Source organism: Sus scrofa, chromosome 18 (genome assembly GCF_054392235.1).
Source record: "Sus scrofa isolate SSC_HxYL_T2T_F1_AM1 chromosome 18, Sscrofa_HxYL_maternal_Yorkshire_Landrace_v2.0, whole genome shotgun sequence".
Taxonomy (NCBI): Eukaryota; Metazoa; Chordata; class Mammalia; order Artiodactyla; family Suidae; genus Sus; species Sus scrofa.
The window spans coordinates 13761344-13787883 of NC_139400.1; the positions used below are offsets into that span (position 1 = coordinate 13761344).

A 26540-nucleotide genomic window follows, 5' to 3' on the forward strand; every position below is an offset into this window, starting at 1 on the left:
GGGCAAGCTCCTGACTGTGGCATCCAAGACCCACTCCTGTGATCTGACTTGTGTTCTTTGAGGACGTCATCTGCTTGGTTTGTGCCACGAGCTCTGCTGCCCACAGTGCTATTTACAACCTTTGCACCTTGGCTGATGTTGTCCCATCCGCCAGGTGTGCCGGCCTGGGCCCTGTTCACCTCCCAGATTCAGGTGGGAGCTTCTCGGGGGAGCCTGCCTTTCTCACCTTTGTCCCTCCTCCCCTCCCGTCCTCTGGGTAAGGAGCTGACAATGTAGCGGGCAGACCAATTAGAAGCTGGTAACCAGTGTGGTAAGTACAGTGAGAGGAGGGTTGTAGCAAGGCAGCGTCACACGTCGCTATTAGCAGTTTGGTCGTGTGTCTGAGACTGCTGTCCCTACATGCAACGGAACAGTACGTATTCTTCTGAATATTTGGACACACTTTTTCTCCTCAATTGTATTTCCTATTTCATATTTGCCTCCAAATCCTCACATTATGAAAAGTCTTAAGGATTTTGGGAAATTGTATAAATGTCAATTTCTAGGATTTTCTATTTTTAGATAATGAGTTTTCCTCTTTTTTTTTTTTTTTTTCTCCCTTTTGCAAGCTCCTTGCCCGACTGGAAGGTAGAAGTTCCTTGAAAGAAATAGAACCCTGTCTGTTTGCTGATGAAGATTCACCCGTGCATGGTAAACACACATTCTCAAGCCGAATAGAGGGTCATGAATGACGTTCTATAAAACATGGTCTCAAGCCAAAGAGAGGGTCGTAAGTTACATTTTGTAAAACAGGCTTTTCTCTGACACGAATTCATACACACATATATTCACACACACTTGTAGCCAGAGCCTATGTAGGTTAAACTGTGAAATTAAAAACTGAGAAAGAGGAGTTCCCATTGTGGCTCCGTGGTTAACGAATCCGACTAGGAACCATGAGGTTTTGGGTTCGATCCCTGGTCTTGCTCAGTAGGTTAAGGATCTGGCATTGCTGTGAGCTGTGGTGTAGTTTGCAGGCGCGGCTCGGATCCCATGTTGCTGTGGCTCTGGTGTAGGCTGGTGGCTATAGCTCCGATTGGACCCCTAGCCTGGGAACCTCCATGTGCCACGGGTGCAACCCTAGAAAAGGCCAAAAAAAAAAAATTTAAAAAGTTAAAAAAAAAAAATTAAGAAGTTAAAAAAAAAACTGAGAAAGAGATCCTGACAAACACACTTTTAAGCCTTCATTATTTAGGTCAGATGCGATGAAGTTGGGTAAAGATTGACTGTTCTGCAGTAAATCTTCAGAACAACCTTGTATCCCAAACAAGAGGGAAATAACGGACCCACTCGCTCTGTTAACACTTCTGCACGAGGGAAAACCTAGAAAGAAGGTCATGTGGTTCTTTTTTAATGGAACCGCCTTAAAGAGAGAAAATTCATCCGTTTAAGTGTACAGTTCACACACTTGTGCATCTGTCACCAGACTCAATTCTAGAATATTTTCTTTACCCCCAAAAGAAACCCTTACCTATTAGCAGTCACTCCCCCTCCCCTCCCCACCCAGCTCCAGGCAGCCACTCATCCAGTTGTTGCCTCTGTAGATTTGCCTTTACTGGGCCTTTCATATACTTGGAATCATATAATATGTGGTCTTTTGTGACTGACTTCTTTCACTTTGCTTTTCAAGATATCATGTTGCAGCATGCATCAGTAGTGCATTCCTTTTTAATGAAGAATATTCTATTGTATCCATTCATCAGTTGATGGACATTTAGGTTGCTTCAACTTTTTTTTTTTTTTTTTGGCTTTTTAAGGCCACACCTGCGGCATATGAAGGTTCCCAGGCTAGGGGTCTAATCAGAGCTACAGCTGCCAGCCTACACCACAGCCAGATCTGAGCTGCATCTGCAACCTACTCTACAGCTCACGGCAACACTTAACCCACTGAGCGAGGCCAGGGGTCAAACCTGCAACCTCATGGCTCCTAGTTGGATTCGTTTAAGCTGCACCACGACAGGAACTCCAGGTTGCTTCTACTTTTTGATTGTTATGAATAATGCTGCTACGATTATTTTGTGTGCAAGTTTTTCTGTGGAGATGTATGTTCAGTTTTCTTGGGTAAAACCTGCAAGAGGAACTGCTAGGTTGTATGGTAACTCTGTTTAATATCTGGTGAGATTGCCAGACTGTTTCCAAAGCAGGTGCTTTGAGAATTGCCAGATTTTCCTTGCCACCATCAGCAAAGTGTATAATGGTTCCAATTTCCCCACATCCTGCTAACATGTTACTGTGTGTCTGTTTGATTTTAGCCTTTCTAGTGATTTTGAAGTGATACTTAGTGTGGTTTTGATTTACATTTCCCTCATGGCTAATGGTGTTAAGGATCTTTACATGTGCTTTTAGGCAATTTGTGTATGTAATTTGAAGAAATTTCATATTTCTTGCCAATTTACAAAATTGGGTTGTCTTTTAATTGTTGAGTTGTAAGATACTCCAGATACAAGTCCTTATCAAATACATATACAGATATTTTACAGATACATGTACAGATATTTTACAGCTACATATACAGATATTTTACAGATACATATACAGATATTTTCTCCCATTCTTTTTTTTGGTTTTCTTAGGGTTGCACCCGAGGCATTGGGAAGTTCTCAGGCTAGCGGTCGAATCGGAGCTACAGCTGCTGGCCTACACCACAGCCACAGCAATGTGGGATCTGAGCCACGTCTGCAACCTTCACCACAGCTCACGGCAATGCCGAATCTTTAACCCACTGAGCGAGGGCAGGGGTTGAACACAAGTCCTCATGGACACTAGTCGGATTCGTTACCACTGAGCCACAACAAGAACTGTTGTCTCCCATTCTTTTCACTATCTTTGTCTTTTCACTATCTTGTTGGTCTCCACTGAAGCACAAAGTTACTACTTTTCATGAAGTCCATCAACTTATCTTTTTTTTTTGCCTCTTGGTGGCATACAGAGTTCCCAGGCCAGGAATCAGTTCCAGGTCACAGTTGAGACCTGAGCCACAGCTGTGGCAACGCTAGATCCTTAACACACTGTGCTGGGCTGGGAATCAAACCTGAGTCTTGGCTCTATAGAAACACTGCCCATCCCCTTGCACCACAGCAGGAACTCCCCACTTAACAGTTTTTTCTTGCTCATGTTTTTGGTAGCTTATCTGAGAAGCCGTTTCCTAATCCAAGGTCAAGATGATTTACAGCTTTTGGTGTTATTGTAACTAATTCTCTTTTCAGTATTTTCCTTTTTTTTTTTTTGTCTTTTGTCTTTTTAGGGCCACACCTGTGGCTTAAAGAGTTTCCCAGGCTAGGGGTCTAATTAGAGCAACAGCTGCCAGGCTAAACCAGAGCCACAGCAGTGCTGGATCCAAGTTGCATTTGCAACCTACACCACAGCTCATGGCAATGCCAGGTCCTTAACCCACTGAGCAAGGCCAGGATCAAACCTGCAATCTCATGGTTCCTAGTCAGATTTGTTAACCACTGAGCCACGACGGGGACTCCTGTTTTCAGTATTTTCTGATCAGAGAACATACTTCTGTCATTTCAGTCTATTTAAATGTATCGAGACTTGTTTTATGGCCACACGTATGGTCTATCCTGGAGAATGTTCCATGTGCACTTGAGAAGAATGTTATTCTGCTATAGTCGGGGCAAGAGTTTTATTGATGTTTCTTAGTTCCAGTTGGGTTTTAGTGTTACTCAGGCATTCTGTTTCCTTGCTGATCTTCTGTTTAGTTCTTTCCATTATTGGAAGCGGGGTATTGAAGTCTCCAACTAAGGGTGATTTGTCTGTTTCTCCCTTTGGTTCTGTTAGTTTTTGCAGGTTCCATGTATTTTTGGCTACATACACGTTTATCATCATTATTATATCTTATCGATGGATTGACTTATTTATCATTTATAGAATGCCCTTCTTTGTCACCTCACCCATTAGGATGGCTACGGTCAGGCAACCAAAATAACAGGTATTGGGGAGGTGGGGTACAGATTGTTCTTTGGTGATGGGACTGTAAGATGGTGCAACCATTATGGAAAACAGTCTGAAGGTTCCTCAAAAAATGAAAAATAGAACTACTCTCTGACCCACCCAGTTGTCCTTCTGAGTATATATCCAAAAGAATTGAGAGGAGAGTATTAAGCTAATATTTGCACACCTGTATTCATAGCAGTACTATTCACAGTAGCTCAGAGGACATGCTATGTGAAATAAGCTGGTCCCAAAAAGAAAAATTCTTTCTGATTCTTTCTTTCAAATTCTCTCTAATTATACGAGGTATCTGAAATGGTCAGATTCATAGAAACAGAAAGTAGAATGGTAGTTACTAGGCTCTTGAAAGAGGAGAGAAAGAGAGAGTTGTTTGATGGGTACAGATTTTCAGGTTTGCAAGATGGAAAGTTCTGGAGATTCACAACAGGGTGAATGACTTAACGCTCCTGAACTGTACACTTAAAATGCGTAAGATGGGAGTTCCTGTTGTGGCACGACGGGTTAAGAACCCGACGAGCATCCCTGAGGATGCAGGTTCCATCTCTGGCCTCGTTCAGTGGTGGGTTAAAGGATCTGGTGTTGCCATGAGCCATTGGAGGTCGCAGATGTGGCTCGGATCTGGCGTTGCTGTGGCTGTGGTGTAGGCTGGCAGCTGCGTTTCTTCTACCGCAGTAAAAACAAGGTGTCCTTTGTCTCTCAGAACAATTTTTGTCCTAAAGTGTATTTTGTCTGATCATAGTATGACCCCTTGAGCTCTCTTTGGGGTGCTCTTAGCATGGGATTTCTTTTTCTGACCTTCTGCTGTCCACCTGAGGCTTGAATATAAAGTGTTTCTATTACAGACAACCTGTGGTTGGATCATGATTTTTATTCTGTCAGTCTCTGCCCTTTTTTTGGACTATTTAATCGTTTATTGTTGGTTAAGAAAAGGTGTATGACTCCCATTTGGCATTCGTGTGTGTCTCTCTCTTGTTTATACCTCCTTACTGTCTTCTTCTGTGTTAAAGAGATGTTTCCAGTGTACCGTTTTAATTCCTTGTCATTAGTTTTACTTTATTTTTCCTGAGTTATTTACCTCATGATTACCCTGGGGATTAAATTAAAATCTTAATTTTATAACAGTCTAACTTGGATTAAATACCATCTTAATTTCAATATTTTATATAAGCTCTGTTACTGTGTAGCTCCATTCCACCCCCATTCCCGGCACTGTTGTAATTTACATATTTGTACTTTGTATGCCCTTAACCACACTTAACATTATTACCTAGTTAAAATCACTAACAGTACTTACTGCACTTTTTCCTTAAATCAGATGAAGAAAGAATTACAGAGGTAAAGCGCCTGTGCTCTCTTCTATTTCCCTTTGTGGTTATCTTTACCTGGGTGCTTATTTACTCATTTGGATTTAAGTCACTTTCTCCTACCGTTCTCTCATTCAGCTGCAGACTCCCTTAAGTATTTCTGTAGAGCAGATCTGTGAGCCAAAACGAAAATCTGAACTGTTAATACTAACTGACGAATTTTGATCAAACATATTAGAGGATTAAACTGTCTTTTTGTTTTATCAGAAAGAATATTATGAAGTTGAACCTTGTAAAACTGACATTAAAACTGGGTTGAGGAGTTGCTGTTGTGGTTCAGCAGTAACAAACCCAACTGGTGTCCATGAGGATGCAGGTTCGATCCCTGGCTTTGTTCAGTGGGTTAAGGATCTGGCGTTGCCCTGAGCAATGGTGTAGGTCGCAGACATGGCTTAGATCTGGCGTTGCTGTGACTGTGGGGTAGGCTGGCACAGCTGCAGCTCCGATTTGACCCCTAACCAGGGGACTTCCATATTCTGTGGGTACGGCCTCCAAAAGCAAAAAAAAAAAAAAAACACAAAAAAACCCGGGTTGAAGCACAACTTAATACACTTAAATATTACATTTATAGAAACTTTTAAAACACCATTATGTTTAGTCACAAACAAAAATGTTTACTTTAAGCTATGATACCTCTTAGAGCTGTGACTTGAGTTAGATGGGTACTCACTGGAGTAACAGCAGTTTATCAAAAACTGTTACAGGGAAGTTCAAGTTGAAGCAGCAAGAGATTTGGGGGTTCCAGGAGTCTAATGCTGCTGTAAACATATTTTTAATGCTTTGTTGGATAGTGGTTCCGCAGTACTGCATGTAAATAAACTCATTACCTCTTCAGTACTGTAACAATTGTAATCTGCAAGTTCAACTTGCTATACAATTAGTAGGTTGTTACCAAGATGATAGATATTTTTTGCTTTTCTTTCTTTTCCTTATTTTGAAGGCTCTTCAGATTCGTAAACTCACTCTGACAATCTGTTACCCAAACCCTCCGGCATTCTAGTTGTGAGAGTAACTATCAAGGCCAAACCATCCAGATTTTCCGATTTAGTTTAATTTGTCAAGTGTCATACTGTAGAGGAGTTTTTGGGGGGGTGTTTTTTTCTTTAACTGCAAGTTGTCATAGTGCCTTGGCCGAGGGTGAGACTTTCTCTGCCAGCTCGAAGACCACACGAGAGCGACACCCAGTGCTGTTAGAAGGGCCGTGTCTCCGCTCTAGAAGGTCATGTCTGCTGTGACCTTTGATCTTATGACTAGACAGCAAATGTTTATAAAATCAATGAACTGACTTCAGTTCATCATTAAACGTATTCGTAGGGGGTCTCGTTCAAGACCTTAGTGATAATATTCATGTGTAATTTCCAGGTTTGCAGATTTTACTTACCCAGTTGTTATAAATGACCTTTTTACCTGCTTTGCTATAAATCTGCAAAAGGAGAGTGTTTTTATCTACCTAATAATTCCTTGGCCAAGCTGAACTTGGCCTCAGTTTAATCTGTACTGAACCTCCATATATATGCTGCACCAGCTGTTTCTTAGTTAACGTGAGGATATTTGGGAAGCTTGTTAAGCCATGTAGGAAGGTGCTCCGAAGGCCTTACTCCCCTCAGTTAGGCACCACCTCTCTTGTCAGGAAGATACTTGGCAGAGCCATTTTCATTTTTTTCCCTGTTCTGAGAATTCCAGAAAACATCCACAGCACAGTTTGGCTCGGACCAACATCCTGTGGTTCTGTCTCCATGTGGAGCCCTCCTCTTTTTTCAGAATAGGTGACATTTCTCTTACTGAATTATCTTCATTTGACTCTCTGGCCACGTGGAGCAGTTGAATTTTTTTTACTTTTCGAATGAGCCTGAAGTGTGGCGTCCTTCCTCTGGTTCCTCGGGGATTCCCTGCGTCCTCCTCTGATTTTATGCCTGCTCGGGTGTGGAGGCGGCTGCTGCTCCCTCTGCTGCCTTTTCCGTCTGTCTTCTGAGGATCAGGTTTTGTTTTGGCCGCTCCCGCAACCTGTGGGAGTTCCTGGGCCAGGGATCAAACCAGAGCCACTTCAGTGACAGTGCTGGGTCCTTAACCCACCGAGCCACCAGGGAACTCCTGGTGTCTCCGTTTTTAAAGCAGGGCTCGTAAAATAATATTTATATTAAATGTGCTTTTGCAAATCATATGTTTACTACTGCAAGGTTAATGTCCCGGACCAGTTCAGTGACCTGTTCCCCACTTCTCCCCTGCCATTTTTTTTAACTTTTAGAACTTTTCTGCTGCATTCAATATTATTTAGTATATTTCATTTTCTCGAAGTCTTTTGTGCTCTGTGTAGTTTTGTCCACATAGTTTTCCTATTAAATTTCTGTTTTCTCTGTCTTTGTGCTGACTCCTCCAACTGTGGATACAGCCCAAGAATTGAGTTTCAGTCTTCTCTCTTAATTTTAGGGTCACCCACCTCCAAAGGGTTTTCTGTTCTGTTTCTAGGCAGCTTCTTCCTGGACCACTATACCCAGCCTCTCCGTGCTGTCGTGAGTCTTGCATCCTGGTGGCTGCGGGATGTGTTTATCTGTGATGCCCAGAGATCGTCCTCACTCTCGTTTCGAAAGCTCGGTTCTCGTTAGGACAGTTACGTGATTATGTGAAATGAAAGTCTCTGCTTTGCTGTGTGTTTGCTTTATAACAGTACTTCCAGCCAGTCTCTGGGAACGTTTAAGTCCCACCTTGGGTTTGCTCTTGCCTCCTGAGTTGGGGCCAAAGACTCGATGGAAGTGATTCATCAGCACGTCTGGGCCCAGGGGCAGCCATAGGGGCCACGCCAGCATGGACAGATGGTTCCTGTTCTCTCCTCTGTTGGTCCCTCGTCCCAGGCCTTGCTCCCCGGCCTCCTTCACACCTGCTGGCTGCTGAGCAGCCCTGCACTCCCACCCGTGGCTCCCTGCACACCTGCTCCCTTTCACAAGGCCGTGTGCCAAAGTGGACTTCTGGGCGTTTAATCTTCACCGAATAAGAACTTCCACTTTCATTCTCTCTCTCTCTATTTTTTGGTCTTTTTAGGGTCGCACTCATGGCATATGGAGGTTCCAGGCTGGGGGTTGAATCAGAGCTACAGCTACTGACCTACACCACAGCCACAGCAGCGCCAGGTCTAAGCTGAGTCTGTGACCTACTCCACAGCCACAGCAACGTTGGACTCAACCTACTGGGCGGGGCCAGGGATCGAACCCATGTCCTCATAGATACTAGTCAGGATTGTTACCAGTGAGCCACAGCAGGAACTCCCACTTTCATTCTTCAGGTTTCTTTAATAAAGTTCTTAAGAAGAAAGCATTCTGATGAAGTACATTCAGATTTGTGCTTGTGCTGGGGACAGAAGCAGTGAACAGGGAGCCTCTCAAGTGAATCGCCGAAGTGCCGTAGCGTGTTGAGTGTGAGGATGGAATGTGATCAGGTTTGCTTCTCCCGCCGCGGGTGGTGTGAGACTCCGGTGTGGTGTGACGTCTTCCCTTGTCGCGTGTCAAGCCCTGTCGAAAGGTTGACCGCTGCTCAGCAGCCTCTGCTGCCGACTCGGGCGAAGGAGAGAGCGTGGCGAGGGGTCTGCTGGTGGTCTCCCTGTGTGCTTCCCCGCAGCCCAGCGTGGCCTCTGCACCACTTCCAGATAACGCTTGCTGGGCTGGGCTTTCAGCCGTCCTTCGCGAACAGCCGTCTTGGTCCAGGGGGATGTTCCTTCGTCTAGTGCATGTGGTTGGTTCTCTTTCTATAACGTAGAGCAGTCAAAGGCTTTTACTTGGGGTGAGGGGGGGTTTCCGCTTGGCCCCTCAGGTGTAGAGTGGATGAGAGTAAGCTGAACATCCGGGCTGAACACAGCTTTAGTCACTATGTTCCCTGTTAATACGAGCAACCATGACAGTTGCTAACGTGAAAACAGCTTTATTCCTCGAGGCTGGAATCTTGGAGGGGGTGTGTGGGAGAATCTTTTTAATCAAAATTTTGAATTGCAAAATGAATGTATGATCTTAGTGGAAGTTGGCTGAGGTTTTATACGACCGTAAATACGGTATGGTAGCAAATTGCTAGATTTTTTTGTGTGTGTGTGTCTTTTGTCTTTTTGTTGTTGTTGTTGTTGTTGTTGCTATTTCTTGGGCCGCTCCCGCGGCATATGGAGGTTCCCAGGCTAGGGGTTGAATCGGAGCTGCAGCCACCGGCCTACGCCAGAGCCACAGCAACGCGGGATCCGAGCTGCGTCTGCAACCTACACCACAGCTCACGGCAACGCCGGATCATTAACCCACTGAGCAAGGGCAGGGACTGAACCCGCAACGTCATGGTTCTTAGTCGGATTCGTTAACCACTGCGCCACGACGGGAACTCCTGCTAGATTTCTTATATGTTATTTGTGAATGTTCCAACATACAGTGGTTTGTTAGTAATACCAGAAAATAAAGTAACTGGATTCTCAGACTTTGTAATTTGTTTGGGGCCTAAGAATATGCATTTTAACACAATGTTTCCAGTTATGTAGTTGAGCCATAAATTAAATGGCAAACGAACAAGACCAGGCAGGCTGCTGTGTAGAGTGGATTTTGAAAAGCTCTGGAGGTGGATTTCTCCAGGTGCCTTTATGTAACGTGCGCCATCGTCAGTGACCGAATTACTGGCACCTACTTAGAAAGAGATGTGAAGTCTTCAGAGTTGAGAGTGGTTGCCTCTGGTTTGTGATGCTAGGAAAATAAGTCACAATGCAGATGTCATTTCAACAAGAGATACTCCCACGGCAGGGAGGAACTGAGGGCAGTTGGGAAATGCGTGGAGGGGCCTTCCCCCGCGAGGTGCCATTGGCATTTAGGGCCTGAGAGCTGTGGGCTCTTACTGCCCTGAGTGTATGAAACTGCGCAATCAAGAATTGGTCCACCCCTAAGGCCAGCACTGTGGAGAGCCACCAGGTGGGCTCTGACTGACAACCGTGTGTAACAGAAGCGCGGGGGTGCACACTGTCCTCTCAGTCCTGGCCCCCCGGTTCCTGCTGCACCCTCTGTAGGGCCTGTCCTCTTCCGTGTGTACCTGTCGTCCTGGCTGTTTCATCTCCAGAGAAGGGAGTGGCAGAGCAGAAGTGGCACCTGTGTTGGGACAGGAAACTCAGAGCCCCCCAGGCCCCCACAGACATCCGCCCGGGTCTCCTTGGCTCTTGCGATGCCCGCTGACCTCTCTTGGCAGCGAAGACTGGGCAGGTTTGGAGCCGGGTACGTCGCCTTTTCCACCAGATGGGGTTTTGTATGTAAGGAAAAAGGAGAAAATGGATATTGGACAGTCAGCTGCTAGAAATGGTGTGCACCAGTGGCCAGAGCGTTTCAAAAGACCTAGGGCCGTGGCGCTTTCTTGCTCACACTGAGACATCCCCGAGTTGGTGGGAGGACGTGTGGGAGTGTGCCCAGGAGACCCCCAGGCTCATGGCAACACCCTGCCATTTCGTCTTTCACATCGTCTTGGCACCAAGTAATGGCCAGTGCCTTTCTCAGAGGTGAAATCGAATGATTTAATTTCCTTATTTGTATTTGCTTATGTGACTCCATTTTGGCAAATGGATTTAGATTTTCCTTCAGAAGAAAAAATTTTCAGTAAGTGTCTTTTTAAACATTTTTGCAGGCATTTTCATTTTGTAGCCTCCCATTACTATGCTGCTGCCTTTTGACGGACATTTTTACATTTTACACAGGTGACATTCTTGAATTTCATGGTCCAGAAGGAACAGGAAAAACAGAAATGCTTTATCATTTAACAGCACGATGTATACTTCCAAAAGCAGAAGGCGGACTGGAAGTAGAAGTCTTATTTATCGATACGGATTACCACTTTGACATGCTTCGGCTTGTTACAGTTCTTGAGCATAGACTGTCGCAGAGTTCTGAAGAAATAATGAAATACTGCCTTGGAAGACTGTTTTTGGTATACTGCAGTAGTAGCACCCAGTTGCTGCTCACGCTGTACTCTCTAGAAACTCTGTTTTGTAGTCATCCCTCTGTCTGCGTTTTGATTGTGGACAGCCTGTCAGCTTTTTATTGGATAGACCGTGTCAATGGAGGGGAAAGTGTTAACTTACAGGAGTCGACTCTGAAGAAATGTTCTCAACTCTTGGAGAAGCTCGTCAGTGAGTATCGATTGGTGCTTTTTGCAACAACGCAGAGTATAATGCAGAAAACCTCCAACGCAGCAGAAGAGCCTTCTTGTGCCTTTCGTCGCCCCGGTGATGGGGACATAGACTATAGGCCCTACCTCTGTCGAGCCTGGCAGCAGGTGGTAAAGCACAGGGTATTCTTCTCCAAACACGAGGATCCTAATACCAGCAGCCGATTTTCTTTAGTTTCACGTCACTTAAAAAGTAACAGTTTAAAAAAACTCTTCTTCATTATTGGAGAAAGTGGTGTTGAGTTTTGTTGACGTGTATCATGAAGTTGTCTGTTGTAGGATAATATGCAGGTTTAAAAAAGTCTTTAATAGGCTAAAATGATTTGATTCTAAAGTTTTCAATTCTAAGGGAATTTAATATAACTATGTCTATACAGACTGGATTTCTTAAACTAAAACAGCAAGACCTCGCACTATTCTGTTCCTAGGTCGTTGAAGATTATTCAAAGTGATGACAACAATTGTATATTAAGTTGTTTTAAAACTAAGATGCACATTTCAGTCCAAATAAAATGGAGTTTTATAACTTTGTGTCACATTTCTGGAGTTTAGTTAAGTACTTGTTTAGGAAAGTTGCAATGCATTTCTGATTTTTCATTTGTAACTCCCTTAAGAAGTTGTGAATTTGGAAAATGTTTCTGTAGAGCTGTTATTTCTGTAAAAGGGATGAAAGCAAGGAGCCTACCCCATCTGCCTTTCACACCAGAGACCATGGAAAGTCAGAGCATTTTGATGTGCGTTACACTGAATTCCGAGGTGGAGCCGCATTGTGGTTGGGTTTCTGTTTAATTTTTAGAACACAGGGAAATAAACACCCTTTCAAGGAATTCTGTAAAATTTGAAGTTTTCATCTCCCTCTTGTTAAGTGATAGACAAATGCTAAAACTGTATTAGGAGTTCCCGTCGTGGCTCAGTGGTTAGCGAATCTGACTAGGAACCGTGAGGTTGCGGGTTCGATCCCTGGCCTTGCTCAGTGAGTTAAGGATCCGGTGTTGCCGTGAGCTGTGGTGTAGGTCGCAGACACGGCTCGGATCCCACGTTGCTGTGGCACTGGCATAGGCCGGTGGCTACAGCTCCAATTCGACCCCTAGCCTGGGAACCTCCATATGCCGCGGGAGCGGCCCAAGAAATGGCAAAAAGACAAAACAAAACAAAACAACTGTATTAGAGCCGAGTATCACTAGTGTTTTCTTACCCATTTAGAACAGTGCAGAGGTGCCCTGGGATGAACTGCTTCCAGCTGAGAGCTGGACAAAGCTCCATATGCTTTGGTCCAGCAATGGCCAGAAAGGCGAGCCTCCATCTCAAGGAACATGCAAGGTAACGCATTGTGAAGGAGGAAGAAGAGTTCAGAGCTTCAGTTTTTATGTTTTAATCTAATAAAAGATTACATTATATCAACATTTGATATTCAGACTGACCCTGGCATTCGTTCGACCTCTAGATCAGACTGCCTTGTGTCACATACCTATCTGAGCTTTTCTCTGGGGAAAGTGGAAAAGATTGACAGTGGTATTGTTACAGGTATATTTATTCACATGTAACCTACTTAGTTAAAACTGCGTTGGCATCTCACCGATTCTGTATAAGAGTGTAAGGATCATCTTCGTAGTGCAGGTGTGGCAGGCCTACTGTCTGTGCCTGGCCTCTAGCTTAGCTGCAGTTCCCCAAACCCACAGAGCTCTGAAGGCGTCTTCTGGATGCCAGAACCTGCAGGGCGGGGTGGGGGCCACTCGGGGCGTCCTCAACCAGCAAGGGTCGGGATTTGTGGATCAGTACTCGCCCTTCCCCAGCGCGGGCGCTCCCTGTGGGACCTGATTCCCAGGGGCTTATAGCAGTAATTGCTTCATTAACACACTGCACGCTGTCTTCGTCCTTCCCTCTCACTCCCCCACGTGGGGCCACCTGGGCTTGTCTCTCCAATGAACAGATCCCGATCTAGGAGCTCCTTTCATGGTGGGTCAGAGGGAAGCCAGACCATTAGCAAACAGGAAAAAGTCCTCAGCCTGACAGCCCCTCTGGTCCCAGTGTTTGCCCTTGAGCCACATCCTGGTGTTCTAGTTGGCAGTCAGGTTACTGTCGTTCACACCCACTTATTCATATCCCCTCAGTAAATGTCATCTCGCTATTAATATACCTTAAAATGCTTAATTATTAATCCATAGTTCATCCTTTTTCAGTTTATGTTTTTGTGTATTTTACATGTTTCACATAAGTCCTTTATAAATAATCGTATGTTGGAAAATACTTATCTCTCTCCCTGATAAGAGTATGTGGGTCATTAAGTCAACAGTCTCAGAGTTCCCACTGTGGCTTAGCAGGCTAAGAACCCAACATGATGTCTCTGAGGACCCAGGTTGGATCCTTGGCTTCAGTCAGTGGGTTAAGGATCTGACGTTGCCACAAGCTGTGGTGTAAGTTGCAGATGTGGCTCAGATCCAGTGCGGCTGTGGTGTAGGCCTGCAGCTATAGCTCCAATTCGAACCCTAACCCGAGAAGTTCCATATGCTGTGGGTTCGGCCATAAAAAGAAAAAAAAAAAAAAAAAGACGGACAATCTCTTGCTGAACTTGAGAACAATTCTCAACTATGAAAATACAAAAATTATTACCTTCCTTATCAAGTTCTGGGTGTGTATTACATGTGTTTATGAAAAACTTAGCAACTCTTAGCAGAATTCTGGCCTTGAACGTGATAGAAGTTTCCATTTTTTCTCTGTAGAAATGAAGTGCTAATTTAATGGACTGTTACTCACAGATTTATAACTTATTCTTCGGGAACATGATTAAAAAATAATGAACTTTTATATTAACTTAAATTATCAATTATATATTAGTGTGTCAGACCAAAGACTTAGTTATCTTTAAAAGATTTGTTATCTGACATGTTGGAAGGAATTAAGAATCCTGGTTAATAAAAAATTCTTTTAAACTAGAAGTTACACCAGTGGGATTTCTTGAACATTGTATAAAATTTAATACTTCCAAAAAGAATCACTCCTAAAGAGAGAAGCTGCACATTCCAAGTCACAAGTGTCGGATAACGGGGTGCTGGATGGAACCAGAAGAACAGGAGAGGGTGAACACAGATCTCAGGATATTTATGCCATTTGTCTGTGAAAGAGGTGGGGGTGGAGGTTGTAAAAACGTATTTTTTCCAGGTGAACTTCTCAAGATCATTGTGAGAATCTAGTTTTTCACACATGTGTATGAAAGATATTTCAGAAGCTCCCTGGTGGCACAGTGTGTTAAGGATCCAGTGTTGTCATTGCTATGGCCTATGTTGCTGCTGTGGTGCAGCTTAGATCCCTGGCCCTGGAACTTCCACATACCATGGGCGTGACCCCCCCCCCCAAAAAAAAAAGAGAGAGGGGTAGATAGATGCTGTACAAAATTGGAGTGGCGCCTGTGTGTACACAGTTTCAGCATTCAGCGCTCATCTGCTGGGTTATTAACAACATTCCAAATTTTTTTGCAGACTACTTTTCTGTATGGATTATCTAAGAATGAAGTGAAATAATTATTTTCAGATCAACAGAAACTGAGAAGGTACCACAAAAATTGCCTCCCTAAAGAAACTTTGTATCTACTTTAGGCTTTCCGTTGTGGCTCAGTGGTAACGAACCTGACCAACATTCATCAGGATGTGGGTTTGATCCCTGGCCCTGCTTAGTACGTCAAGAATCCAGTGTTGTTGTGAGCTGTGGTGTAGGTAGCAGACACAGTTTGGATGTGGCTGTGGCTGTGGTGTAGGCTGGCAGCTGCAGTTCCAATTCAGCCCCTAGCCTGGGAATTTCTATATGCCGTGGGTGCAATCCTAATAAAAAATAAATGTGAACTTATACTCGAGGAATATTACCTCGAAGTCTGAAATGTAGGAATAGTAGAGAAGATAGTAAGCACTTAAGTAAATCTAGAAAATATTGGTAGTGTAAGTGTCTAATTCTAGAAGGAAAAACACCATATAAAGTAAAAATTCTAGGAGTTCCCGTCATGGCACAGCAGAAATGAATCCCACTAGGAACCGTGAGGTTTCCGGTTTGATCCTTGGCCTCGCTCAGTGGGTTAAGGATCCAGCATTGCCATGAGCTGTGGTGTAGCTCACAGACATGGCCCTGATCCTGAGTTGCTCTGGCTGTGATATAGGCCAGCAGCTGTAGCTCTGATCGGACCCCCAGCCTGGCAACCTCCATATACCTTGAGTGTGCCCCCCTCCCAAAAAAAGCAAAAAATAAAAATTCTAGGTGTTCAATTGCCTGTAAGCCTGCATAGAAGGTAGATAATTGAAATTATATCAATCTAATAGCTTGTATTCTCAGGAGAACAAGGATATGGACCATCTTGAGACTAAAGTGGGAACTTGATAATTTGAAGAGTTGCCTCTAAAAGAAACAATGTATGTTCCAATAGTATATGATGAGGCAAAAAGGAAATGAAAACAAAAAATGAGCAAATATACCAGAAAAAGTGGATAGGGCAGAAGAGCACTGTGGTAGAGACAAATCCAGTTACAAATGTGTTGCAAAACATCTTGGGTCATTAGACAATCTGCTATGTACTTTTTAAGGAAATGCATCTAAAACAAAGATACAAAAATGTTGAGAGCCTAAAGATGAAAAAGACCAGAGAAATATCGAAGGAAGCTCCTGTAGCTGTATGCGTAGACTTCAACTCTGGTAACAGTTTCTGTTTTAACAAAGGTCACTAGATAACGGTAGAAGATGAAGTCTCTATGTCCTCTGTAAGGTAACTTCTAAAATACAAAGCAAAAGTTCAGAGAACCAGGAGAAATTGACAGTCACCAATATGGATATTTTAAGATAGCTGAGAGACCAAGCAGTCTGTTGGGCTTTTTTTTTTTTTAAGTTAAAATAGAGTATCTAAACACAAGATCAGACTTAATCTAATGAAAATTTGTAGAACTCTGCGTACAAAATAAAAGCGCATATTTGGAACCCAAAAGAAAAAATTTATGGAAACTGATCACATGCTGTGTATGGGAAAACATCAAATTTCAAATAATTGGTATCATGGAGACTATTTTTCTTCATCGTAATGAAAAACGCAGAAGTCAACAACAAAAATGATAACTAGAAAGTTTCCCAATTTAGAGAAAGGTGTTGAAGTGTCTATTAAGTTGGGAGTTCCCACTGTGGTGCCTCAGTTAAGGATCCAGCATTACCTCTGTGGCAGTGGGAGTTCAATCTGGGGTCTGGCACAGTGGGTTAAGGATCTGGCATTGCCACACCTGTGGTGTAGGTTGCAGCTGTGGCTCGGTTTTGATCCCTGGCTCAGGATCTTCTGTATGCTATGGATGCAGCCAAATAATAAGTCAAATAAAAGATATTCACAGTTAGAAAATACTGGAGTTCCCACTGTGGTGCAGTGGATCCTCAGTGCATCTGCAGTGCCAGGACGCAGGCTCAATCCCCTGCCTGGCGCAGTGGATTAAAGGATCCAGTGTTACCGCAGCTTTGGCTCAGATCTGATCCATACCTGAGCAACTCTATGCCACAGGGAGGCCAAAAATGAAAAAGGAAGTCTGAACATTCAACTTGTGAGAAAAATAATAAGCTCAGGACACTGGAGAAAAACTGCATCGAAATTGATGAAATAGAAAACCCAGTAGGAACAATAAAGTCAAATGACCAAGAAAGCTCAGAAAGTTTTAGGAACAAACAAGAAGGCATAACTACAGATAGAGCGGACAGTTTAGGGTATTAACAGTTTTTATCAATAAATTTGAAAATGAGGCAACAGATCAGACATCTTACCAAAAGTCTCAAAAAGAAAAACTAAAAAAGTTTTAGTTCAGTCATTTCAAGATGAATCAGTAATTTAAACTCTCCCTACACACAGTCGTTCAAGGGGACTTGCAATACTAGCAGAGTGTGTCCCTGCCACAGTAAAAAGTCTCTCTAGGGAATGACAGTTTCATTCATGGACCTAAAGTCATTTCTAAATTTATTTCTTAAATACAATGTCCAAGATACAGTCTAAGGTAATATGACACACGAAGAGACAAGTCTCTGGGTGAGAAACTGGAGGGAAAAAATACCCCCAGACACATGTGCACACACACATCCATAATTTCGTTGACGTGGAAGTGATGGGTCAGGAGTGGGGATCACTGGAGCGAGGGCTCTCAGGTCCTTACGTTGTCCGGGAGAAGGGAAAGTGTCAGTGGTAGACGCTGATGAGATTGCATCTTAGGATGACTTCTCCATCACCCAAGAAAAGAAAAAAATATTTTTTCATGTAAAAAGAATAGGAAAAGATCCTCCTTTAAATGCAAATTAAGGAGTTCCCGTCATGGCTCAGGGGTTAACGAATCTGACTAGGAACCATGAGGTTTCGGGTTCGATCCCTGGCCTTGCTCAGTGGGTTGAGGATCTGGCGTGGCTGTGGCTCTGGCATAGGCCAGCAGCTACAGCTCCGATTGGACCCCTAGCCTGGGAACCTCCATACCCTGTGGGAGCGGCCCTAGAAAAGGCAAATAAATAAATAAATAAATGCAAATTAAGAGAAGGCTGGTATACATGTAGGAATATCAGACAAAAGATACTAAGGTAAGAAGGCCAGAAGGTATCTTTACGAAGATAATGATAAGTGAAATTGATAGAACTTTCATCAGGATAATATAATGTTTACAGATGCATAAGAGGATTAGAGGAATTGAGAGTTATTCCCATCGTGGCTCAGCGTTAAGGAACCCAACTAATATCCATGAGGCTGTGGGTTCAACCCCTGGTCATTCTCAGTGGGTTAAGGATCCTGCATTGCTGTGAGCCGTGGTGTAGGTCGCAGATGCAGCTTGGATCTGGTGTGGCTGTGGCTGTGGTGTAGGCTGGCAGCTGCAGCTCAGATTCAACCCCTAGCCTGGGAATTTCCAGATGCCACGGGTATGGCCCTAAAAAGCAAAAAAAAAAAAAAAAAAAAAAAAAAGGCTACAAAGTGTATTTGTAACCCTTGTGAACAACATGTTTAATATCCAAAACATTAAATTTATACACATGAATTTTTCTGTTCATTAATTTTTCTAACTCATACAGTTCTGTGTGAAATGGTGTACACACCCATCAATAAGGAAGAACTAATGCATAGAAAAATGGGCAAAACCTGTTTGGAGGCATTTCACAGAAGGAGAAATAGGAGAGGTCAAAAAACGTGAAGTGAGGTTCAGTCTCATTGGTAACTGGAAAACAGGTTAAGATCTTACGAAGATGTCATTTCATACACACCTGGATGACAGAAACATGGAGGCCGACAAATCAAGCACTGAAGAACGTGGGCAGCAAAGAGAAAGTCCAGTTTGGTGCTGGTGGGGCTGCCAGCCGTGTGGAGCAGCACTTGGGAAACTACCTTGGCATTATTTCTAAAATTAAACACACATGTCCCTTTAGTCTGGTATCTGTCCTTGAGAAATGCCTGCTCATATGCAGCAGAAGGAGAGATGTATAAATATGTTTATGATAGCATCGTACCCTTTAAAGACAGGAAACTCAGAAACATGTATTCACCGTGGAATAATAAACAAGTGGTAGCAGGTTCATCCTCTGAAGCCCTCAACAGCATTAAAAGTGGATGCACTACTGCAAGATGCAGAAACATCAGCTAAGTCTTAGAAACAGTAATGCTGAATGTTCTGAAACGATATTGCCTAGGAATACATTCAGTATAACACCTTTTTTTATTAGCTTTATTAAGATAGAATTCACATACCGTAAAATTCACCCATTTAAAGTACACTCTGGTGGGTTTTAGTTTATTTAGGGTTGTGCAACTAGTTAATTTTAGAAATTTTCATCACTCCCAAAAGAAACTCTGTACCTACTCTCAGTCATTCTCCCTGGCAACCACTCATCTACTTTCTGACCCTCTAGATTTGCCTGTTCTGGATATTTCCTATAAATGGAATTGCACCGTATGTGGCCTTTTGTGAGGCTTCTGTTAACTTAGGATAATGATTTCAGGATTCTTCCATGTTGCAGCAAGTGTCAGTAAGACTTCATTACTTTTTATTGCCATATAATATTCTATTACAGACGTACGTACCACTTTTTAAAAAATCCATTTATCACTTGATGGACATTTGCATTGTTTCCTGTTTGGGGCTATTCTAAATGATGTTGCTATGAACACTCCCACATTTTTATGTAGAGATTCTTTTAAAAATAAGGTCCAGGGGGGTTCCCGTCATGGCGCAACAGAAGCAAATCCCACTAGGAACCATGAGGTTGTGGGTTCAATCCCTGGCCTCACTCAGTGGGTTGAGGATCCGCTGTTGTTGTGGCTGTGGCGTAGGGTGGCAGCTATAGCTCCAATTCGACCCCTAGCCTGGGAACCTCCATATGCTGTGGGTGCAGCCTTAAAAAGCAAAATACATATAAAAATAAGGTTCAGGGAGTTCCCTGGTGGCACAGTGGGTTAAGGACCTGCTGTTGTCACTGCTGTGGCTCTGGTTACTGCTGTTGCACAGGTTCGATCCCTGCCCCAGGAACTTCTGCATGCTGTGGGTGTGGCCAAAAATTAAATAGTTTAAAAATAGGAGTTCTCTTGGCACGGCGGGTTAAAGGATCCAGGCTTGTCCCTGCTGTGGTGTGGGTTGGATCCCTGGTCTGAGGACTTCCACATGCCACAGACATGGCCCAAAAAAAGTAAATAAAGAAGAAACAATGGGCTATAAATAGTCCTTTAAAGCTAAATTAATGAAGCAATAAGGTTCAAAGACAACTAAATATTCTTGCACTGAAATTAGAATAAGAGAGGGACTGCAGAATGAGATGTAAGACTTCTGATCAGCTCATTCAGGTTCTTTTTTAATGTGCCTCAGAAACTCACTGTCATAGGTTATAGTAAGTAGGACGTACTGGCCTCCACATTTTGTGAAAGTTTAATGATTGGATGTTGGGGGAACACTAGCCTTCAAGTGTACAAGTAGGTTTTGAGTTCCTCTCATGTCTCCTGCAAATTCTTCCACTGCACTCCTGCTTTCCAAACGTGGTCATTTCTCGAGTGTGTACTGAGTCCTTGTGGGTACACCAGCCTGCTTCTGAGCTGCCTCCTTAGGGCTCCTCACCTTCTCTTTTCCTGGGTACGCAGACCTGCCCCCATCGGGCAGCTTTGCAGCTTCCAAACTTGTGTTGCCCTCTGTCTCTTTATGGGCTTTTACTTCTTCCTCCTCTCTTTGTCTTGATGGGTTTTTACCTTTTCCCCTTTTCTGTCATTGTCGTTTGCTTTCAGGAGGAATTAGAGGAAACAGGCTTGACTGCTGTCACTGCCCAGAGAGTTTATAGTTTAAGCTGAGTCAGGGTTTTTGGTTACAGCTGAAGGCATCCTGATCTGACATTTTATCAATAGTATTTCCACCTAGAAACATTCTATGATATGATGTTTAGTATTCCCTCTTACAGGTATATAATAATTTCATTGTTCTTGAATATGTGGTTTCCAATTGCCTGAATATTTTTAAAAATAGAATATAGAAATGAATTTGCTGCAACTTTCCCATGTTTTCAGATGTCTCGGGGAGGGAGGTTCCAATTTATACTCTTACTCAGTGGTGGAGCATATCATTATCTTCACCCCCATAACACAGAGTATGTAGCTTCTTACATCTTTTTTGTTTTTTTTTGTCTTTTTGCCTTTTCTAGGGCCGCTTCCACAGCATATGGAGGAGATTCCCAGGCTAGGGGTCTAATCAGAGCCGTAGCCACTGGCCTACGCCAGAGCCACAGCAACGCGGGATCCGAGCCGCGTCTGCGACCTACACCACAGCTCACGGCAACGCCGGATCCTTAACCCACTGAGCAAGGGCAGGGACCGAACCCGCAACCTCATGGTTCCTAGTCGGATTCGTTAACCACTGCGCCACGACGCGAACTCCCCTTCTTACATCTTACACTTTTTTCTAATTCTATTCTGAATCTATTTGAATATATTCATTTGAAGAAATTCAGAAAAAAATCGAGAAATACAGCAGCCATAACCCCACCATCCAGAGATTTCTAGCGTTAGTATTTGGAATGCGTCGCTCTAGACTTCCCTCCACACACGTATCCACATTGTGGGCTAGTGTTTGGCTTTTTGTTTTGCTTTGTTCTTTTTTCCCCTTACTGTACACACTGTTTTATACTTTGTGTGCTTGGCAGTGTGCTGCGGACCCCTTTCCACATCAATACATTGATCTAATCATTATCCAAGCTCGGTGTGCTCTACCCCTATTGATGAACGTTTAGTGCTGACATCTTTTCTGAATCCTTGTACATATAGCTTTGTTGTAGTCAAGTTCTTCCACTTAGATTGATGAAGAGGTACTGCTTGGTTCACAGATGTTCCCTCTTCCGAGTTCTAAGTCTCTCACTGTGTACTGTGGAGGGTTGTAGAGCCAACAGTAAAAGCGGGGTGTTGATGGTATCATTTGATTTCTGACATAATTCAGTCCCTGGACTTCTAACTTGTGTGAATGAATGCATTTGCATTTTGCCTCTTCTGGCAAGATGCATAATCTGTAATCTCAAACTCTAGCTAACCAAGGAGAGAGGTACTTAACTCTACCTGTATCCGTATTTACATAACGTAAAGTTCAGATTCGGGAGTTCCCAGATAGCTCAGTGGGTTAAGGATCCAGTGGTGTCTGCAGTGGCTTGGATTGCTGCTGAGATGCAGGTTTGATCCACGACCCAGCACTGGTGGTTTAAGGGTCCAGCATTGCTGCAGCTCTGGCAGAGCTCGCAGCTGTGGCTGGGATCCGATCCCTGGTCTGGGAACTTCCATGCGTCATGGGTGCAGCCAAAAAAAAAAAAAAAGTTGAGGTTTCAGCCATGATGGGAGCTGCAAATGCTACGATTCCTTTGAGTGCTATTCAAAACATAGATTATTCAATAATAGACTATTCAAAATTTAGGAAGTTTGTATCTGTTTTATATAGTATGTCTAAATTAAGAATATGGAGGTTAATATTTAGAGTAATCTTAGCCTGATGTATTATGTTACATTGCATATGAAGTCTTAAATTGACATGAATTAACCTATACATCTTTAAATATTTGCAAAATTATATTTTATGTGAGCCTGTAATAAATGACCGTATTACAATTCAGAAGCTGGAAAGTGTAGTGAGCGTTGCCATGGGAACCTTAATGTGATATCCCCTTGCTTTCATTTAAATTTCATTTTTAATATTGCATTAACATTTTTGCATTTAATGGATAGATACTTGAATTAATATTGAAGTGCTCTCTCTAATATAAATAAAATATAAGAAATGAAAATGTGATTTTTCTTCCAATGAACAAATGAACATATAGTCCAAGATCTTGTAGAAATAACAGCACTTGAGTTTTAAATTATTAGATTTCATTCATTTATTTTGAAGTTTCTTAAAGGATCCCTCTTAATAGATTAAGAAATATTTATGGATAGTCACATAACTCATGTCTTTAACATTTTGAATATGGTTTAAGAATTTCCTGAAGTCTATGTGGGGGCAATTTACTTTCCTGCACCTTAATTTATTCTGTGATTTTCAGCCTAGATGCCTTCTCCCTCTATAGTCCATATTAGTGTCCTAATCATTTGTAGGGTCATACACCGGATTGTACTTAAAATAAAATACTATGTTACCAAATACAGGTTTGTCTATTTAAGTTTATTACATAAAAATCTAACTTATGCCAGAGATAGAGGGTATATTTGTATTACAAAGGATTTTTTTTTTTCTTTTTAGGGCCGCACCCACGGCACATGGAAGTTCCCAGGCTGGGGGGTCTAATCGGAGCAACAGCTGCTTGCTTACGCCACAGCCACAGCAACACAGAATCCGAGTCTCATCTGCGACCCACACCACAGCTCATGGCAGCACCGGATCCTTAACCCACTGAGCGAGGCCAGGGATCAAACCTGCATCCTCATGGATCCTAGTTGGGTTGGTTAACTGCTGAGCCACAAAGGGAACTCCTACAAAGGATTCTTGACTATACTAGGTGTTCACACAGATTATATGTGAAGAGTGTAATTAAAGTTGAAATAAGTATATAAAACTTATTGACTTACAGAATCTGTGGTCAGGAGTTCCCTTGTGGCTCAGCAGGTTAAGGATCCTGCATTGTCACTGCAGCGCCTCAGATCACTGCTGTGGCTCAGGTTTGTTCCCTGGCCCAGGAACTTCCACATGCCACAGGTGTGGCCGAAAGACAGCTTTCAGCATTCGAAAGTTCCCAGACCAGGATCAAACCCACGACTAGCAGTGACAATGCCAATCCGTAACCATCAGGTCACCAGGGAACTCTGGGTATTTACAGATCTTGAATATTTTAATTATTGGATGGACAGACGGACAGATAGATGGTAGGTAGATAAGTAGAGGTGACATCAAATCCTTGCCATTTTATTGCCGGGATGAAGTAAGCCTCCTGTGCCTTCAGTACTTTGGTGTTGTCCCTCAGAAGTGATGCATTCCTCTAAATAATCAGAGACTCAGAGAGGCCACTGAAGGAATTGTGTTTTCTCCACTGACCACTCTATAAACTATCCCACCGTTAACACGAGAGAGGGGGAAATATGAAGCCCTGCTGCGTTTATGGTTCTTTGATTAAAGAAGTCCTCACAGGAGTTCCCATAGTGGCGCAGCGGAAACAATCCGACTAGGAACCGTGAGGTTGCAGGTTCGATCCCTGGCCTTGCTCTGTGGGTTAAGGATCCGGCGTTGCCGTGAGCTCTGGTGTAGGTCGCAGACGCGGCTCAGATCCCGTGTTGCTGTGGCTCTGGTGTAGGCCGGTGGCTACAGCACCTATTAGACCCCTATCCTGGGAACCTCCATATGCCTTGGGCATGTCCCTAAAAGAACAAAAGGCAGGAAAAAAAAAAAAAGTCCTCACAGACATGAGTATTTTGAATTGATCTCCCCACACCAACCCCAGCTTGCCCTTTTTCTGAGGGAGGCATGGCCTCCAAAGCTCTGGCAGCAGTCTACCATGATAAGATTTGCTATGCCGTCGTTTATAGCTATAAATGGAATAAAATTCATTGAGTAATTTAAAAGATTTGGCATCGGTGAGAAGTATGCCTTTTCTTTTTCTTTTTTCTTTTTTTTTTTTTTTTCACTTTTTTAGGGCTGTTCCTGCAGCATATGGAAGTTGCAAGGCAAGAGTAGAATCCGAGCTGCAGCTGCTGGCATACATCACAGCTACAGCAACGTGGCATCAGAACCGTGTCTGTGACCTGCACTGCAGTCCCTGGCAATGCCAGATCCTTGACCCACTGAGCGAGGCCAGGGACTGAACCCACATCCTCATGGATACTAGTCAGGCTCTAGATACTAGATACTAGATTCTAGATACTAGATACTAGTACACTGAGCCACAGTGGGAACACCGAGGTTCCTTTCTTGTGTAAAATGAGCAGATACACTTTCTCTTATAAACTGAGGGTATCTTGTCATGTTTTCCAGGCTGTGATAACTGTAGATGAGCGGTGGACGCATCCATGGCCCAACAAGAGCAAGACGGTGAAGGGCTCAAAGCCTGTGGGTAAGCAGCTCAGACCAGCCAACGTCCTGGCCTAAAGGGGGCGCAGCTGGGGGCAGGTGGCAGGGTAGGGAAATGACACCAGCAGTGGTTACAGCCATAGAGGGTGAGTGCTGGTGTGCCTCAGGGAGATAGTGGCGGTGGCCATTAAGACAACTCGGTCCTTTCTGGAGAGGACGTGAGGGCATCTTATTCCCTCATGTGATCCGGATGTCCTTAAGAGGATGCTGGTGCAGGGGCTTGACTCTGTCATACTCTGTTGTGTGCTATGTGCCAGCAAACTGCCCAGCCATACCTATTTCTCACACACACATGCACGCGTGCGCGCGCGCAGCTTAGACGTCTCCGTGGTTGTGGACCCGGTAACGGCGGCCACTGCCATCGCCTACACATCAAGGAACCCCATCCAGCAATGTGACAACGAAGACCACCTGCTGTGCCTGCCCCCAGGTGACACCACTGGAAACAGGGTCACTGAGGACCAGCAGGAGTTCCGGAAAGGAAGGGAACCATGAGATAAGCTATTTTCCCTTCCTCCGCCTGAGCGGCCTGCTCCTGGGCACAGGACTTTATATCTCTGCGCAGAAGACACCTGCGAGGCCAGGCTGAAGGGTGGGCGCCGTGGCAAGCTTGCCCGCACCCTGTGTTTGCCGTCCTGGCTCCCCGTCCCCTCAGTCATCAAATATCCCCTGTAAGCTTCGCCTCTTGTTCTTTTTCTGGGGAACGTGGGCTAAGACAGTGCTTGTACATGTTTCTCTGTATTTATGCTTAGCTCTGTAGACTAAATTCGGAGAAGTGTTAACACTCTCTAAAATAAGGCCATACAAATTTTTTTTAAAAGCAAGTTCCCTGGGAGTCTAGTGGTTAGTACCTGGTGCTTTCACTGCCATGGTTCAATCCCTGGTCTAGGAACTGAGATCCCACATCAAGCTGCCATACTCTGTGGCTAAAAAAGAAAAGAAAAAGAAAGAAAATAAGGCCCTTTTTTTCAACTTGTCAATAATTGTATATTTGGTATTCTGATTTTAAAGTAATATATGTTTATGGCATTTTACAAAATAAAGTAAAAGTTATATTAACGTTATCGGTACATAAACTCTTTAAGATTTTCTTAAACATTACAGTTAAAGAATATTATTTCTCTGGAGTTCCTGTCGTGGCTCAGCGGTTAATAAATCTGACTAGTATCCGTGAGGACACAGGTTCGATCCCTGGCCCCGCTCAGTGGGTTAAGGATCTGGTGTTGCTATGGCTCTGGCGTAGGTCATAGATGTGGCTACAGCTCTGATTCGACCCCTAGCCTGGGAACCTCCATATGCCACCTTTTTGGAGTGTGCCTTTTTACAGTGCAGCCCTACAAAACAAAACAAAACAAAAAAATTTCTCTAGTTGATTCCAGAGTTTCTCATAAGGAAAAAAAGTGTTGGCTTAGAATTAGATCCACTTTAGGTCTAGGCATAATCTGGAAACGAAGAGGAAAACAAGGATCCC

The 26540-nt window shown here is 43.5% G+C and overlaps 1 protein-coding gene across 5 annotated transcripts in view; it reads left to right on the plus strand.

The window, feature by feature from the left end:
- The window catches only part of XRCC2 (X-ray repair cross complementing 2), a 108562-nt gene that overhangs the window by 13269 nt on the left and 68753 nt on the right, over positions 1–26540 (plus strand). Inside the window, exons 2-5 of one of the 5 annotated variants that reach the window (XR_014833483.1) lie at positions 609–690; positions 11056–11487; positions 12729–12845; positions 24974–25052. Coding sequence is in view for 4 of the 5 variants with exons in the window: in XM_003134536.7 (XP_003134584.2) it covers positions 609–690; positions 11056–11777 (804 nt within the window). In the remaining variant the exon portion in view is untranslated. Of the gene's footprint in view, positions 1–608; positions 770–11055; positions 14462–24973; positions 25053–26540 lie in introns of those variants that run through there. The other 4 variants (XM_085005080.1, XM_085005081.1, XM_085005078.1 and 1 more) reach the window with 4 other exon arrangements.